The following is a 19,646-nucleotide window of genomic DNA, read 5'->3' as shown; positions in this document are numbered from 1 at the left end:
GACGTAATAACAAATTTGAATAATTCAATATCAGATGGAAAATATTTGAGTTAACAAGTCTACCGTTTCCTTATGGGGAATATTAGTGAAGAGGGAGACAATGCCGAAGCTAATTAGCATGTCAGTTTCCAACAGTTGAATGTCTTTTATTTTTGTGTGAAACTCTGTGGAATTTTTAATTGATGAGGCTGAGTGGCCTATGTGAAGATGGAGAAGGTTAGATAAAATTTTCACGTTTAAACCCAAACCAAAAATTTGGCTACGATATGTCGATGCTGTCTGTCATTCGGAACAAGAATTACACCTGTTTCTAGATAAAATAAACCTTCTTCATCCTCACATCAAATTTACACTAGAAAAATAATCTCCACAGGGTATCTCCTTTCTGGATTTACACATCCAAAGAAAAGAAGATGGTTCCATCTTCACTTCTGTTTATCATAAGCTGACATTTTCAGGTCGCTACATTCACAATTCTTCTGCTCATCATCCATCTCAGAAATTTGGCATCATTAAATCATTAGTAACCAGAGCACACAGATTCTGCTATTCTGAAGAATCTCTAAACCAAGAATTGGAAATAATAAAAAATACAGTCATACTAAATGGATACAATCTTAAAACAACTCAAAAAATCATCAGCCACTTCTCCCCCACACATCAACCTAGACAAGAACAAGGCCATAGGATTCCCATACCTTATGTCAAAAGCATCTCCGAATGTCTTTCAAAAATTATGAAGAAATACAAACTTTCTACTACCTACAAACCCAACAACCAGATCTATAACTTACCTTCTCCTAAAGACAAACTCTCACCTCTGATGCTACCTGGCATGTACGAGGTTCCATGCTCCTGTAAACTGTCTTATTATGGACAGACAGGTAGATCTGTTCATAAACACATTTCAGAACATCAAGACCATATCCATCTTATCAAACCACAGAAATCTGGCCTTGCTCAAACACGGAGTTGAAAACCTAAACCATAGGATCCATTGGGAAAAGAACAAACTTTTACATAGATTTTTTATATATTTTTTATATAAATAGATTTTTATATAAAGAAAGTGCTGAAGCCCTACTTCACAGACCAAATATAAACTGTAATGACGTTCTTGCTATTCCTAAAGTATGGGAAATTGTCATACAAAATTGTGTAAAATAATTTTTTTATACATATATATGTTATCTTATTTTAATGTTCCCCCCCCCCCTGCAGTTATATTTTAATTTAATTCTATAACACGTTACTGCATGCATATTGGGATTCAATTGTAATCATGAGCCCTAACTGTATGTTATTCCTAGTATTGTTTAAATTAACTGTACTGACGATGTCCTAAGATACTTAGGATGATATATTTACTTATTAAAACTTATTACTGTGGTTATTACGCGTGTTTGTTTAGTCATGAATTCTCCGCAGGTTTCATTGTATAATAAAGTATATATATATATATATATATATATATGCCCTTCCTTTTGTGACCCTGCTACATTATACCATTTTTAACTATGCAACTAAGCAATTGTAACTGTGCCACGAATGGCCTGTGATGTCATAGTTACCACTGTTTAATTTGATAAAAATAGTTAAAAATAGTTTGACCACCACCATAGTTATAATCGTTATAAAACATAGTCATCAACCAACATGATTCCGAGTAATAAATATGTAGCAGGGTCACAAAAGGAAGGGAATATGAATACTTGTTTGGCAGTTTTCCTGTGCTTTCACATATTCGTAGTTATTTCATATTTGTGCTATTTATCAATAAGGATAATGTAAAACATTAAGTGAGCCAAATATTATGTACCAAAGGCATACTACATCACATTACAATGCAAAAATATACGCTCTGCTTTGGCATACATTCAATACAAAAAAACTCTCTCTTAATTTCTTTTTTTTTTCCTCCCTTCTTAAAGTTCATCCATGAATAATAAAAACATTTTCTCACACTAATAAATTTCTTGTGGTTAATGTATAATATCATGCTAACACATGATTTACTCCATGAAAGAGACACTTCTGTCATAAGTCATATCTTTGACCACAAGAAATACTCTTAGTAACATAGCTCTAACTGAGGATATTATCTTGAATGTAATCTTGGAACTTTATTTACTTATTTGTCAAACACTAACATTTTACTATATTTGTAGCACAATTAAAACATTTCTTTTAATATATACCATTTTCTTTTTAAAAACTAATTTCAGTTATATATACAATTTGATAAATAGCCTCTATTATTCTAAAACTAATAGCAGTTTTGCACATATTTGTATAAATCAAACCTGATTCTTTTCTTCACCATTTTAAAGCTGCAATTTATGTTTATTACAATAAATTAATATTGTAATTACCTTTATAACTATATTGCTATCAGTTAGGTCAAATTAAGTGTCAACAACAACAAAAATTATATGCAACAATATGTGAAATACTTAGTAACAAAAACTAGTCACAGAAAGTGTCCTAGTGGATAGGTTATATTAAGACTAGCTCTCTACTAGGCAAGTAATTTTTCAAAAATACTGCTCTATATGTGTATAAATAAATATATTTATTTATTTATTCAGCTTTTATTAATAGGGTGCATAATATATATATAGGAAGTATTTAACAATCAGTTTACCTTGATATGAGGAAGATCTACACGTTATTACCTACATAACATTATAACACCAGAGTAAAGGTGTTCTAATAAATTTACAGGAAAATGAGTTTGCAAGTGCACTTTTAGAAGTATACAACACACAAGTTTGTACCAAGGCACAAATTATAGTTCACAACACCACAGCAATGCCATACTTCCATGTCAATCAATATCACGGTAGTGGTAAGTAGCAGTATTAGCATATTAACAGACAATGGAATTCAGATTGTTATCTGAATAGAAAAATTATCATTTTTAATATGACCACAAAACCTTATCTAGTTAATTGTAAATGGCATGCACAAACACAAAATTTTCTTCAATTTGCAAAACTATAAAAATAAAAAAAAACATTATCACAGCTAATAATTATTGAAAACCTGGCGTTTTGGAGCAGTAGCTCCAAAATGCCAGTGGTTTCACCTCCCCAGTGTCCATTTGAAAACAGACACTGAGAAGTTTTAACTTCTCAATATCCACTGATGATGCAGGGGAGGGTGAAGAAGGGCACTGACATAAAAAAATCAGCAGGTAGGTGGATATTTAAGAAACTGCCATTGCATACCACAATATGTATTATAGCTAAAAATAGTTATGAGAATAGCATAATTATCACCATACTAACTTACAAGCAGTGATGAGCTTGGGAAAGCTCACACCAGTTCTTTGAAAATAAAAAAATAAATTCTGAAATAGCTAGAAAATTGCAATGGTACACAGCATCAAAACTCCATATTTCATAGAGGGGGATACAAGATGAAAGCAAATCATAAATAATGTATGCACCTAATCATCAAAATGTATTAGAAAATGTTTGTTTTTGGAATACTGATATTAATACCAGTATCCCAGTTTCATAATTTAAAAATACTGAAATACCAATATTAAAATCATGACTGATATCATGAATCCTACACGGCATTATATTTCAGTTTTCTGTCGTGGTGGTGGTGGGAGGATGAAAAGAAATGAATGAACTAAATTAATTTTTGTGTTTTCAAGTAATGTCCTATTTTCCTTCAGAAATCACTGTTAAGAAATGGTACCACAGTAGACTCCTCCATAATGAAACTGATTTCATGAGGTAATTTGTTATGTAAAATGTTCATAATGTAATGTGAACTATTATTTTAAAAGAAAATAAGATAATCTGTTCAAACTCTTCAAAATCCAGATATATCCATCCTAAGAAACTGTAACTTTAATGTGATTTATAAATTAATAAATAGAAAGTTCAGTAAACAATTAAATATTATATCACTACACTCCTTAGTAATACTATAGTATTACTAAGATGAGGTCACTTAAAAGATGCACAATGTGACTTCTTCTAATGAGTAATAGTAAGCAATAATATCTGTAAAAATAAATAAAAAAAAAAACTAGTAAATTTACTGAATGCAAAGTCTAACATTTACTATGTGGAAACAGACAACAGAAAGAGGAGATAAAAGGAAGAAAATCTATGTTAAAATGAGCTCAACTGATGTACCATGCCATGATTGGCTGACACATAATTTCAGGTAACTAAGTTGTTTTTTATGTAAAATCACTGAAAATTATTCCTTTTAATTCATAGTAATTTTATTATGCAGCAAAATTTTGTTAGATGAACTGAAAGATGGTATAGAAAGTAAATTGTTAGTTGAAATTTCGTAGTCCAAAGTGTTCATTAAGTAAGTCCACTGTATTTTATAAAACCATATTGGACAAATGGAGAAAGTAAATAAATTAAATAATAATAACAATAAATAAATAAATAAAATAAAACTACACTAAAATAATTTCTTATTTATGTGTAGATTTTAAATGCCATAATCTGTATGTATGTATGTTCTTATTTAAATTATTACAACTTAATCGATCCATCAAAAAAGGGGATCAAATCTCAGCTGCCACTTTGATAATTAATTATTATAAGTGTGCCAAACAGCTATCTTATTACTGATCAGTACTGCAAAACAACATTTTCTATTAAAACTTTTCTTAAGTATGGCAGTGCAGGGTTTGTAATATGTGTAAAAATATATCACAATTAAACCACCTTTCAACTGTTAGGCTATTGGGTTGGCAAGCCTTCTGTCTTCTCCCTCATAATCGTCTTCCTCTTCCTCCTGACCAAGCAGAACCTCATCATCTACTTGAACATGCAGCCGCCTCCTCAGGGCTTGGACCACTCGTAAGCGCATTACAATATATACAAGACTGCAAATTACTGCTGCAACTGCTAAACATGCCAGAATTGCAACAAGCACCAAGTACACTAGGAGAAGAATAAAATAAGAACACATTCAAATATTCATTTCTTTGAAAGAATATACATTCATGCCAAATAGAAAATAAATAAAATAACCTAAAGGTCATTATGAATTTCTGATATGTATCCTCGAGGAGTGTAGAGGATACCATGAAAGTACTACCTGATAAGTTTACATTATTACTAAATTCCTAATAACGATTTTAGATTTATATCTTTCTAAATCTTTCTGAAATATCTAATATAGACTGACATCTCCTCAGCCTTCCTCCAAATAATTTTATTAAAATGTCAGAAACTAACTGCCCATTATTTAGTTAAAAAACACCCATGCCTATCTGGGTAAGCCCATCTTTTTTTTATTGACTTACATTCTTCTCAAAATATGATATTACATTACCCTGAAGTTGTCTTGAGTATATGTAGTTAGTATTTTCTTTAAAAATAATTAATCTAACTGTCCTCCTCCTTTAAAGCCTTTTTATTCCCCAAAGGGAGTAGGCAGAATTCCTTCAGGTCACTGATGTGATGTACATTTAGCCACCGGAACACTTCCTCCTGATGAATGAACGATTTTTTTTTTTTTCATCCATTATTAATTCCATTTTCATTGGTAAAACCAATTGAAATGATGAAAATAATGTTTACCCTTCTTTCACTATAATTAGATCTTTTTATTGGAAAAAGGATTCAAGATGAAACCTAATTCACCAGCTTAAAGTCATTAAGATAATCCAATGGAATGGAGTAAATTCACACTTCAATAAAATGCAAATTGAGTGTCACATTTCCTTCCAGTTGGCAAGAGTGATCATGAAGTTATCACCTGGGCAGTGGCTAGGTGACTGCTTCATGAAGATCACATATCAAGATTTCTATTAGGAAAAGATATATGGAACTATAAGCCACTGATAATGAAGCTTAGGAGACAGCTTCTGGAGCTAGAGCATGGAATGAGAAGTTCAGAAATTAGATAAATTCTGCTTGGGCAGTGATCAAGAGCTATTTAACCTTCTTTCTGTGTACAGGGGTGTAAACACACCCCAGGCTAATAAAAACGTAAATAAAAAGTTGCCGAATGGAAAATTTCCAAAGTTTTCTTAGGAATGCTATCTGTGATATGTTTCACACACAACTGGAAAAAAATTTCATTGAAATCGATGAATTTGAATGTAGCAGCTGCATTAGTATTTTTCCATAGTTTGTTTTGTATTTAATCCTGTTGCCTGAAATATATATTTTTTGCTTTGCTAACATATTAGCTTTGGAACTATATATGATTCTTGTATGGGCATGTATATTTTTCTTCGTTTTTTGTCATTTTTTGTTCAGCTTACTGGTGTACGCTGTTATGTAATTTCAGTATCTCTAAAATGATTTGATGCAGTTTCAGTTCAGTCTTTGTTTGCATTTCACAAAGAAGTAAGATATATTGTTTACTGAATTAGTGGTAAGTGTTTATGGTTTTCATATTTGATATTGTCTTGCTAATTACGAACTATTATCTGCTGTGTTTATTGCTGTTTTTCTTCATTACTGCTTATTTTATTACTACTTATTGCTACTAAGTTTGTTTTGTGTTTTCTGATGGTTATTTTTTGTTGTAGTTTTTATAATTTTTTTTTTCTGTGGATATTTTAGATAATTATGACAGGAAGAAAAAGATGTCATACCAGTTCCAAGTTGAGAAATCTTTTAAAGGAAGTGTTGTCAGTTGCTTCATCAGATATGCCAAGCGATGATGATGATTCAGATGTGAAATTAGAAAACAATGTTTTGATGGCGATTTCTAAGCTTTTGACGATGTTGCTGAAGAATATATACCACAGTTAGATGAAAAACTAAGAGAAGAAGAAGCAAATGCGGAATCTATAGCTACTGTGGATGCTTCAGCTGTTGGTTCTTCTGCTCAGAATATCCTGGAAAATGTTGTTGTGTATCTGAATAGAAACTCAAAAATGAACAGAAGATGGACCAATGTTCCTTCTGATGTACATAAAGTTCCTGACTTTCAGGTATTTTGAGAAAGAGAAGGAATTGCCAGAGCAATACTAACTCAAAATCTATGCTCTGCAATGGACTGTTTCAAACAAATAATTCCTGAAACAATTATAAATGTGATTGTGTGTGAAACTAATAGAAAAGCCAGAGATCATTACGATGTATCCAGAAATGTATCATACCAAATACGAGGTCGTTTGCATAGCAATGCAAACGACCTCGTATTTGGTATGATACTGATGAAATCTATACTATGATTGGCATTCTAATATATGCTGGAAGTTTTATGCCAAAGTTTTTTCTTTACATTTTGCATTGAAAATGCATGGAGTGTAATTACACCCCTGTACATGGTTAACGTTAAATATTTGTACACAGAGAGAAGGTTAACAGGAACAAAGTATGAATGTATTTCAAAGATAAAAAAAAGGTTGAATAAGGCAGATGTAAAATGGATGAGTGAAGAAATTAAGCATGCAAATTGAAAGAAGCAGATACTGTAGAGATAGTACATTAAACATAGTAACAATAATAATCCAATGCATAAAGAATACAAAGAGCAGACTAGGAAGGTGATTTGCTTGGTAAGGACATGAATAGAAATTAACCAATCAGGCCAAGAAAAATATTAGTTTCAATAGGTGACAAGTAGAAGAAAGAATGATTATGACAAGATGATACTAATGGATCAAATTAGTAGACTAGTCACTTCTGCAGAAGATACAGTTGATGAGCAATTCATTAGGGCATTTCATTCTCATAGCTGTCACATGAGAAGCTTCAGTGTATAGAGAATTGGAGTGGATTGACTGATGGTGAGCAAGCAAGAGGTATACGAGGAATTTAGTAAACTCGATGTCAAATAGACAACAGAACCTGTGATATATCACTGCATGTCTTAAAGGAATTTCCAAGGAGTTATAGCAGCCATAGCATATCTATTTAACAAGTCTTGCTAAAAATAAAACTGTTTCACAAAGGTAGTAATAGGACTCAGGCTACATATAGGCTAATCTGTATATCTGGAGTTGTAGTGAGATCTAGGATACAGAACCAGTAATAGCAGTATTCTCTACATGTGATGGTTGGCATGAGTTTGTTAAGGGGAGATTATGCTTTACCAATCAACATGGGTTTGTTAAGAGGAGGTCATGCTTTACCAATTTACTTATGCACTACAAGGTAGCAAATGCACTAGAAAAGGGAGATGATATAAAGTGGTATGCTTAGATTTTGCATCTTTGATAAACTGACACACAAGTTGGTAACTATATTGGAACAGATGGGTTAGGTACCAGATTAGTGATGGATAAGCAATTGGCTGTCAGGTGGGTATCAACAAGTTGTGTATTGGGAGGGAAGATGTCGCATTTCAAAGGAGGAAAGTCATTACAGGTGTATACAGCAGAGATCTGTTTGTGAGCCCTTATTGTTTAACTTGTATAGTAATGATATTTCAAAGGATTTAAATGGAAATATGCAGCTACTTACAGATGATGCCAAGTTGGGGAGAACAACTAGCAGTCAAGCATATGTTGTGGCCTTACAGGAGAATCTGAACAGACTATAAGGTGGGCAAGTGAGTGGAGCTACAAGTTCAAATTGCAAAGAGTCATTTAAAATTTGGTAGGCAAGCATAAGATGCAAAGTATAAAATTCAGAAAAATTGGGAAAATACCGTGCCTAAACAGCTGAAATTTATTTGTTTTATAGGTTCACCACTAAGAATGCCATAATGTTTTCCATTTTCATCATCATATTATTATTATTATTACACAGGCATTATCATGAATTCTGAAGACTTATTACATGAGGCCTGCTAAACATTTCACCAAGCACTTACCATCATATACATAATGATTGCCATACTTTTCTTTGAACTCATTCTCTGACAAACCACAAATTTTCACACTAAATCTGTTACAGCAGGATTTATTTCAAAGTATAACAATACCAGAACTCAGATTAATATCTCTAATTTTGATTTCATGTTTATTGCTACTTTCCTTCAAATATGATCCATGCCGATAATGAGCAGGAGAGGAGAGAGAGCATATACCATTGCTTAGCAGCTGATTTCATGTTAAACTATTTTCCTGTTCCTCTTTCATTTCCAACTGCTGAATTGAACTTAAATATAGATCATGCATTGCCCAATATCCCATTTACCCCATATATAACATTTTGATTACTTAACTATTTATCTTAAAGTAAAAAATTTGATCCCTCACAATGCATATTTGACCCTAATCCAAGCCAATTGTCAGATGCCAGGACAACTCTCTCTAAATTTTCTCTTCTATAATTTTCCTTAGCTGTTTCTCAAGGGTCAAAGCTGTATAACTGAGAGGAGACCTCCACATGGCCTTTAAAGGAATGCGGAGAACCGACCAGGGCTTCTGACCAAATGTCTAATCCTCAACTTCTCGTGGTGCACCCCCTGTTGGGTATCTACCAGGATACTGAATGAATGAGGATGGGCTGGCAATTTGGGATTTAGTCGACCAAATTGTATTCCTATTGGTTAAACCAAAATACAAAATGATAGTACAACATGACAAAATTTCATGCCACCTGGGGCATCACCCAGTTAAACAAGGTCCCCGTTGTTTTCACCAGGGAACCAGGGTGAACAGCGAAAAGTCAGCTACTGGAACAAAACTGAAAACACACCCCAACTTAACATCGATAGAGTTAAAGATCGGTACTATCAACATAAGAAGCCCGAATGGAAAAGAAATGGAGCTAGCAGAGGAATTAAATAAGTACCAGATCGACATAATAGGGGTGACCGAAAAAAAAAAAAAGAGACAAAAACTGGCGAGATCTTTCTGAGCAATAAATACAAAATGTTATATTCAGGAAATGACAATCAAGGAAAAGAAGGAGTAGCCATAGTATTCAACACAAAATACGAGGCTAATCTTCGTGATTGGCAGGCAGTCTCAAGTAGAGTGATGTGGGCAAATATCAGAATGGGGAATTGGACAATGAGACTTATTTGTGCCTATGGTCCCACAGAATGGTCCCACAGTCTACCTTAGTAGAAGTGGAGGAATTTTTTGAGGCTCTAGAGAAAGCTACTGACACAATGAAAAAGGAAAAGTTGATCCTTGGGGATCTAAACAGCAGAGGAGGAAGTGATTGTCAGACATACAAAAATGTTTTGGGAAAATTTGGAGAAAAGAGCAAAGCTAATAATAATGGCAAATACCTGTTGGATTTCTGCTCAGGACACTACTGGTTATTACTAACATCATGTTCCAACATAAAAATGTGCAAAAATTCACATGGAGATGTTATTGTTGATAGTGATATTTTCTCCCTGGTGCAGGACACCAGAGTGTACAGAGGATTTGAAATTGGAAGTGATCACTATTTAGTCTTGAGCAGGATAAAATTGAATTTCGTATTGAAAAGAATGACATGTAAGAAAGTTTTAAAGCGAATAAAAATTGAGCAGCTATCAGATGTGAACTGTAGACTAAAATACACAAATATTATTCATGAAAAAAAATGAAAGAGTTTGAGAACAGGAACCAAACCTTGGAGATTCAGTGCAAGCCTTGAAGAAAACCCTGATTGATTCAGCTAGAAAGGCATGTGGTGAAGTTGTCTACAAGGATAGAAAAATTAGAACTCTATGGTGGACACAGGAAGTTAAAGAGGCAGTGAAGAAAAAGAAGAAAGCATATCAAAAGTTCCTGGCAAATAAGTCAGCTTGTGCTCTTAGAGAATACAGATACAAATGTAAGAAAACTAAACACTGTGTAAAACTAGCTAAACAAAAGTCATGGAAGGACTTTGGCAAGAAGATGGAAAATAAATATCAAGAAGGTGGCAAAATATTCTGGAGGTTGTTGAAGAAGCTTAGGAATGGAGGAAAGAGTGCTGTAAAAGGAGATACAGATGATAAAGGTGAAATGAAAACGGGAGAAAAAAATATCCTTGAAGTATGGAGTAATTACTTTGAAAATTTGCTAAATGAAACAAGCAGTGATAACAGCACAAAAAAAAAAAAAAAAAAAGACCAGGCATGCAGTCAGGAATACATATCAATATTTGAAGTAGAAAAAAACCATCAGAGGCTTGAAATGTGGAAAGACAGCAGGAGTAGTTGATATTCAACCAGAAATGCTGAAGTATGGTGGTATAAAAGTCTTACGGTGGCTGCACTGCATAGTTCAGAATGCCTGGACAGAGGAACGAATTCCCGATGATTGGAGTAGAGCTCTCATAGTACCGATATATAAAAAGGGAAATAAACTGAATGTGAGAATTACATTCAGTTTATTTCTATATATCCCTATTGAGTATTCCTGGTAAGATATATGCAAGTATACTTGAGAAACGGTTGAGAAGAATTGTTGAAGAAAAGCTTGGTGAAGAACAAGCTGGATTCAGGTCAAATAGAGGCTGTCAGGATCAAAACTTCACTTTATGACAAATAGTGGAGAAATCATGGGAATATAACAAAGATCTGTATTTAAGTTTTGTCGATTTGGAAAAGGCATATGAGAAGGTGCCAAGAGAGAAGCTATTGAATACGCTACAGTTATATGGTGTCAATGGGGCATTATATCAAGTAGTACTTAGTCTTTATTTGAGTTGTAAGTCAGCAATTAGAATTCAAGGAAGTACAGGGAGATGGTTTAATGTTAAATCTGGTGTGAGACAAGGATGTACATTATCCTCTCTGTTATTCATTATCTATATGGATCACATTACGAAGGAAAGTGGTATTAAAAATGATATCAAAATTGGAGATGTTAATGTCAGCTCTTTGCTTTATGCGGACGATGTTATACTTCTATATAAATCCGCTACAAGTCTGCAAGATTCTCTGACTAAATTGAATAACTGTTGTAATAGATATGGTATGAAGGTCAGCAATAAAAAGACAATGAAAATAGGCAGAGTCATTGAAAATGTCAACTATGTGAATGGAGAACCTGTGGAACAAGTAAAACATTTCAGCTACTTAGGCACGATTTTTAGTGAAGATGGTAAATTAAATATGGAAATAGACAACAGAATCAATAAAGCTGGTATGGTAGGAAGTCAATTGAATAAATTCATATGGAATAAGAGAGAAATTAGTCGGAACAGTAAATTAGCTATACAAGGCAGTGCTCAAACTAGTTTTAACTTATGGATCTGAGAGCTGGGTCAGAAGTAAAACACTTGACCAAAGACTAGACAGCAGATATGAGAGTCCTGAGAAAGATTATAGGCATGAACAGATGGCATCAATGGCAATATCATATTAAAAACGAGGATATTAGGGAAGAACATAACATTGTCAACATCCAGGAATGTGTGTTAGCAGAGCTAATCTCAGGTGGTACGGTCACTTAAACAGAATGGGCAAAGAAAGATTAGCAAAACAAGTGTTCTCTGCCAGTTGGCAGCAAAATGACCCAGAGGAAGACCAAGATATAATTGGATTGATACCGTACAAAGTGCCTTAGACGATAGAAATATAAGATCTGGTAATGTTGGAGTCTTGACAAGTAACAGACTGATTTGGAGGAAAATTGTAGATAGGAAGTTAGTAATGATGTAAATTTTTCATGTAGTACTATCATATCCTGTACATCCCTTGAGAGTACATGGCAGGAATTTGATGATGATGATGTTTCTGAAGAATACTTGTAAAAATCATAACTAGAAACAATCAGTAGAGAAATGCCTCTGTAATTTTCACATTAAGTTTTATAAATGGATGATTTGACATTCTGACTAGAGCTGAATTATGCAGCACAGCCAAAACTTTTATACCTGCATAGATGAATATCTACTCCAGCTGCCATTCCACATTTCAAGTTTTTGATAGCACTTTCTACCTCAAGTATTGATAAGAACCCCTCTTGCATTCTTCTTGAATATTTTCTACAAGTGTTAACAGCTGGTATTTGATGTTGTGCCTTTTCAAATACTTTAAATTTCTACAACTTTTTAATTACTTATGGTAATTAAGTCTGACGTGTAGAAAGAGCTAATGAGCGATTTCCAAATATCACAAAGGATCATTCCTTGGTTCCTCTTGAATGTACCTTGTGAATGAATGACCAAAGTATCCAAAGGATGATTCTGTGTGATATTTGGAAATCACTCAGATCTTTTTTGCCAGACTTTAAATTTTCAGTCAATTATCTTGCACAGATCACTGAACAATAACTAACCTGTGCCAGCTTCCACATTTCAACTTACAGTGTAAAGGTTACTACATGTTCTGTATTTTAGTGATGTTATAGTTCGTGTTAGCCTATCATTATATTTTTTGTTCATCCTGACCCAGAAACAGCCACAAGTATCTGTGGTGAAACTAATTGGTTTTCATTTTTATATTATTAGTGCCACATAAATCCAATGTATTTCTCTTTCAGTTAGGTCAGACTCATCAAATCCTATCTCAGCAAATAAACTCTGAGCAAAGCTGCAAGGTATGAGTTTGTTCAAATGCAAACTCACAGCAGTCCCCCCCCCCCACACACACACTTAGGAAAACAGATGATAATGAGTAGTCCTAATTTATGTGGCTGACATCCTACACACAGTCACCACCATGATGGTCTTATACACAAACAACACTGCAATAATGATCTGCTCTCTCTGACACAAACCAGCAACTGAAAAATACAAAAAGAAATCTTAGAACTAGAATGCTGGTTCAAAAAATAAATGGCAAATGAATATCAATGCAGGCAAAAGCACAGCAGCTGTATTCCCAAGAAGATGAGCATCCTTCGAGTGGTCATATTTGATCACTTGAAGAATGATCCCCAAACCCATGGACAATACATACCCCAAATTTAGGAAATTTTAGACATGTAGTCCACTGTTGTTAGCAGCATTTTTTTTTTTTTTGCTTGCATTACATCTTGTATAAAGGCTACCCTTTATACAAGATGAGCATTCCTTCTATAGTTCTCTTATCTATTAAACAACTAAAAACAATACTGCAATAGTCAATACATTGCATCCAAGTACCACAATGTTTATCCCAGGTGTTTATTTTTTTTAAGCTCCTTATATCAGCCATCTCTAGGGAAGTGTTTACCAAAGTGTGGTATGTGTATCCCTTCTTCTTCTGGTTCCCATCTGCCATACGGCCGCGGGAGGGTAGCTATATGCTACCATTCTAGGGAGAGATGATTATGAGCAAGGTGGTTTCCCGTTGCCTTCCTTGCCGTAAGTATTTATGACTGTAACCTGTGTGTTCACGGGGCCGGTTTGCCTGCTTGCAGGATGAAAAACCCCAGATAAACTGGCGGAAAAAACCCTGCTGCCCACGCCCAAGACCGGCTAACTTGGCTATGGCTGAGGAAGATCCTTAAGCTCCTCACGTTGTAGACGGGAATCGAACCTAGGACACTCCTTCCCCAGGCATATGGTTGCGAAGCGCAAAGCCACTAGGCTAACCGCGCGGACTGTGTATCCCTAAGAGTACGCAAAAGGTCTTTTAAGGGTATATACTTTTTTTTTTTTAATTTGGATTATTTTTTTTACTTTTATATTTTTGTTGCCTTAATTGTATAATAACTAAAAAATCTAAAGGAAGTTTTAAACAATCCATCTCTTGGTATGTATCAACTGTTCTCTGTTATGAGATTTAACTAAATTAACTTCTCAATAGAAACAGATTCATTCTTTATCCTCAAATACATACAAATATCCTGAAATGCCATAGATAGTATACATTCAAAGAATGGCTCAAAAATAGACAGAGATTGTAAATATAGACTGTCAGAAAAATTCTAGCATCTATACAATGGTGTTCACAAAAATGGAATCTTCTGGAATTCTAATAAATTTGTATTAAATTTTTTGAACTATAATCTTACAATATAGAAGCTCCAGTTTTAAATAAAGAATTTAATTATGCCATCATTCCAAGACACATCCCCAAAGTAGACATTATGACTAATTATTATTAGACTCTTATTTAAAAAATTCGATGCATTTTGTAGATAATGTTTCAAACATTCAAATTTCCCCATCAGATATAGTTTTGTTATTTACCAACATCTCATCATCAAATTCCTGCCATGTACCCTCAAGGGATGTACAGGATATGATAGTACTACATGAAAAATTTACATCATTACTAACTTCCTATCTAAAATTTTCCCCCAAATCAGTCTGCTACTTGTCAAGACTCCAACATTACCAGATCTTATATTTCTATCGTCTAAGGCACTTTGTACCTATATCTTGGTCTTCCACCTATATCTTGGTCTTCCTCTGGGTCATTTTGCTGCCAACTGGCAGAGAACACTTGTTTTGCTAATCTCTCTTTGCCGATTCTGTTTAAGTGACCATACCACCTGAGATTAGCTCTGCTAACACATTCCTGGATATTGACAATGTCAAGTTCTTCCCTAATATCCTCGTTTTTAATATGATATTGCCATTGATGCCATCTGTTCACGACTATAATCTTTCTCAGGACTCTCATATCTGCTGTCTAGTCTTTGGTCAAGTGTATTACTTCTGACCCAGCTCTCAGATCCATAAGTTAAAACTAGTTTGAGCACTGTCTTGTATACAGCTAATTTACTGTTCCGACAATTTCTCTATTATTCCATATGAATTTATTCAATTGACTTCCTACCATACCAGCTTTGTTGATTCTGTTGTCTATTTAAATATTTAATTTACCATCTTCACTAAAAATCGTGCCTAAGTAGCTGAAATGTTTTACTTGTTCCACAGGTTCTCCATTCACATAGTTGACATTTTCAATGATTCTGCCTATTTTCATTGTCTTTTTATTGCTGACCTTCATACCATATCTATTACAACAGTTATTCAATTTAGTCAGAGAATCTTGCAGACTTGTAGCGGATTTATATAGAAGTATAACATCGTCCGCATAAAGCAAAGAGCTGACATTAACATCTCCAATTTTGATATCATGTTTAATACCACTTTCCTTCATAATGTGATCCACATAGATAATGAATAACAGAGAGGATAATGTACATCCTTGTCTCATACCAGATTTAACATTAAACCATCTTCCTGTACTTCCTTGAATTCTAACTGCTGACTTACAACTCAAATAAAGACTAAGTACTGCTTGATATAATGCCCAATTGACACCATATAACTGTAGCGTATTCAATAGCTTCTCTCTTGGCACCTTCTCATATGCCTTTTCCAAATCGACAAAACTTAAATACAGATCTTTGCTATATTCCCATGATTTCTCCACTATTTGTCATAAAGTGAAGATTTGATCCTGACAGCCTCTATTTGACCTGAATCCAGCTTGTTCTTCGCCAAGCTTTTCTTCCACAATTCTTCTCAACCGTTTCTGAAGTATACTTTCATATATCTTACCAGGAACACTCAGTAGGGATATACCTCTTAATTCTCACATTCAGTTTTATTTCCCTTTTTATATATGGGTACTATGAGAGCTCTACTCCAATCATCGGGAATTCGTCCCTCTGTCTAGACATTCTGAACTATGCAGTGCAGCCATTGTAAGACTTTTATACCACCATACTTCAGCATTTCTGGTCGAATATCATCTACTCCTGCTGTCTTTCCACATTTCAAGCCTCTGATGGCTTTTTCTACTTCAAATATGGATATGTATTCCTGACTGCATGCCTGGTCAGTGTTTTTTTTATCATTGTGCTGTCATCACTGCTTGTTTCATTTAGCAAATTTTCAAAGTAATTACTCCATACTTCAAGGATATCTTTTTCTCCCGGTTTCATGTCACCTTTATCATCTCTAACTCCTTTTACAGCACTCTTTCCTCCATCCCTAAGCTTCTTCAACAACCTCCAGAATATTTTACCAACTTCTTGATATTTATTTTCTATGTTCTTGCCAAAGTCCTCCCATGACTTTTGTTTAGCTAGTTTTACACAGTGTTTAGCATTCTGACATTTGTCTCTGTATTCTCCAAGAGCACAAGCTGACTTATTTGCCAGAAACTTTTGATATGCTTTCTTCTTTTTCTTCACTGCCTCTTTAACTTCCTGTGTCCACCATGGAGTTCTGTTTCTATCCCTGCAGATAACCTCAACATATGCCTCTCTGGCTGAATCAATCAGGGTTTTCTTCAAGGCTTGCCAATGAATTTCCAAGTTTTGGTTCCTGTTCTCAAACTCTTTCATTTTTTCTTCAATAATCTTTCTGTATTTTAGTCTACAGTTCACATATGAGAGCTGCTCAATTTTTATTCACTTTAAAACTTTCTTACATATCATTCTTTTCGATATGAAATTCAATTTTATCCAGCTCAAGACTAAATAGTGATCACTTCCAATTTAAAATCCTCTGTACATTCTGGTGTCCTGCACCAGGCAGAAAACATCACTATCAACAATATCATAGTCAATGAGACTTTTCTTATTCCTTGCCTCTTCCCTCTCCATGTGAATTTGTGCACATTTTTATGTTGGAACATGGTGTTAGTAATAACCAGTCCATGTTCTGAGCAGAAATCCAACAGATTATTATTAGCTTTGCTCTTTTCTCCAAATCCAAATTTTCCCAAAACATTTTTGTACGTCTGACAATCACTTCCTACTGTGCTATTTAGATCCCCATCATGGACCAACTTTTCCTTTTTCATTGTGTCAGTAGCTTTCTCTAGAGCCTCAAAAAATTCCTCCACTTCTACCTTAGTAGAACATTCTGTGGGACCATAGGCACAAATAAGTCTCATTGATATTTGCCCAAATCACTCTACTTGATACTGCCTGCCATTCAAGAAGATGAGCCTCGTATTTTGTGTTGAATACTATATCTACTTCTTCTTTTCCTTGATTGTCATTTCCTGAATATAACATTTTGTGTTTATTGCTCAGAAAGATCTCACTAGTTTTTGTCTTTTTTTTTTTCAGTCACCCCTATAATGTCAATCTGGTACTTATCTAATTCCTCCGCTAGCTCCATTTCTTTGCCATTCAGGCTTCTTATGTTGATAGTACCGATCTTTAACTCTGGTGATGTTGAGTTGGGGTGTGTTTTCAGATTTGTTCCAGTAGCCGACTTTTCACTGTTCACCCTGGTTCCCTGGCGAAAACAACGGGGGCCTTGTTTAACTGGGCGACGCCCCAGCTGGCATGAAAATTTGTCATGTTAAACCAAAATACAAAATGATGGTACAACCAATAGGAATACAATTTGGTCGGCTAAATCCCAAATTGCCAAGCTCATCCTTGTTCGTTCAGTATCCAGGTAGATACCCAACAGGGTGCACCACGAGAAGGTGAGGATTGGACATTAGGTCAGAAGTCCCCTGGTCAGTTCTCCGCATTCCTTTAAAAGCTATATGGAGGTCTCCTCTCAGTTATACAGCTTTGACCCTTAATCTATGTTCAAGAATCAATAGATATACTTCATAACTTATTTCCTCTGGGCATCATGTCTCTTTCAAGATTGCCAAAAATCTTAATTCTTCACTTGGAAAGGAAAATTTTACTAGAGATATGGTCTTGCAATGAGCTGACTTCTATCACCAACTTATACATCAAAAATTCTGAACAATCAGCTACAGCTCGGGCAACCTTAAAACAACATATATGGTGGAGATATGTGGATAACATCTTTATGATCTGGAAACACACCCACAAAGACATGAATGATTTTATATATTTTCTGAATAATTGACATCTGAAAATAAAATTCACATTAGAAGCAGGAAAGAACCATTCCTAGACATCCTTTTCAACAAAAACATTACTGGATGATTATCATCAGAAATCTACATATAGGAAAGAAACTCGCGCGCGCGCACACGCACACACACGCACTTGCCTGTGTGAGTTTCTTTCCTATATAGAGGAAAGAAACTCACACAGGGAGGTGTACCTACAAGCAAGCTCATTCCATTACCCACAACAAAAATTAGGTATAATCAAACCTTGACAATAGAGCTTTAAACATACTGAAAAATGATGAAATCAAATAAAAACAAAAACTTCAAATCCTATTTAATCAGTTTCTCCAAATTGGATACTCGAAATATATTATATTTATAAATATATATTATAATTTATTATAATATATATTTATATAACAAATTATAATTTAATATTATAAATTGCTATTTATAATGTTAAAAAAATAAATACCTTTATTATTATTTGTGTTTGAATGAAATATCACAACTTCTTCTCCTATATTGACTTTGCTTGGGAAAGTCTAAAATTTTAAAATTACTAAACTTTTACAGGGATATGCATGTATTGAAAGTTTGAGAAACACTACTCTAGGGTAATAATGTCCTTCTCCCAAGTATATTACTAATTTTTATGCTCACAACCCTAGTAAATCCAATGCTTGACTTCCTGCTCTCAACTCTTTAATAATTTTTTTTTCTTCTAAATGGCAAAGTAACTGTTGATTTAATTAAAAAGAGTGTGTGATATAAAAATTGCTTGCCATTTTTTTGGTGATATTACTGCATGCCATGAACCTTGAGGTTTGAAATTTTGAAAACTGTTACTCTTTTAAGAGTAACAATGAAAAAGTATTTTGCATGAAAGGGAGAAAAGAAAAGGAATGATGAAAAGAATGTCCAATTATAATCATAAATTTAGAATCATATGCAGTAATTGCAAACAAACTTTACATTTCCCTCTAAAATTAGTAACTTAAGATTTTATAATAATAAACCATATTTATTTTTACATAAGATGACAGAAAAATTGGGTTTAAATAGGTCAGAGATTTTGATACAAACTATTAGCT

General features: G+C 34.0%; 2 protein-coding genes across 2 annotated transcripts in view; one reads left to right on the top strand and one right to left on the bottom strand.

Annotated features, from left to right (window-relative positions):
* The window catches only part of LOC150093154 (uncharacterized), a 349,981-nt gene that overhangs the window by 21,317 nt on the left and 309,018 nt on the right, over window positions 1-19,646 (top strand). The window contains exon 2 of the mRNA XM_090413479.1: window positions 4,097-4,188. The gene's annotated coding sequence lies outside the window, so the exon portion shown is untranslated. The remainder of the gene's footprint in view (window positions 1-4,096; window positions 4,189-19,646) is intronic.
* The window catches only part of LOC150093155 (uncharacterized), a 62,585-nt gene continuing 47,550 nt past the window's right edge, over window positions 4,612-19,646 (bottom strand). Inside the window, exon 6 of the mRNA XM_090414165.1 lies at window positions 4,612-4,928. Within this exon, the coding sequence (XP_090270291.1) occupies window positions 4,720-4,928 (209 nt within the window). The 3' untranslated portion in view covers window positions 4,612-4,719. The remainder of the gene's footprint in view (window positions 4,929-19,646) is intronic.

The sequence above is a fragment of the Typopeltis vanoorti genome, chromosome 24 (assembly GCF_054136105.1).
Source record: "Typopeltis vanoorti isolate ZY-2024b chromosome 24, IOZ_Tvanoo_1.0, whole genome shotgun sequence".
In the NCBI taxonomy this organism is placed as follows: Eukaryota; Metazoa; Arthropoda; class Arachnida; order Uropygi; family Thelyphonidae; genus Typopeltis; species Typopeltis vanoorti.
The sequence above is the reverse complement of the archived record's forward strand: the minus strand, read 5'-3'. Positions and strand labels throughout refer to the sequence as shown.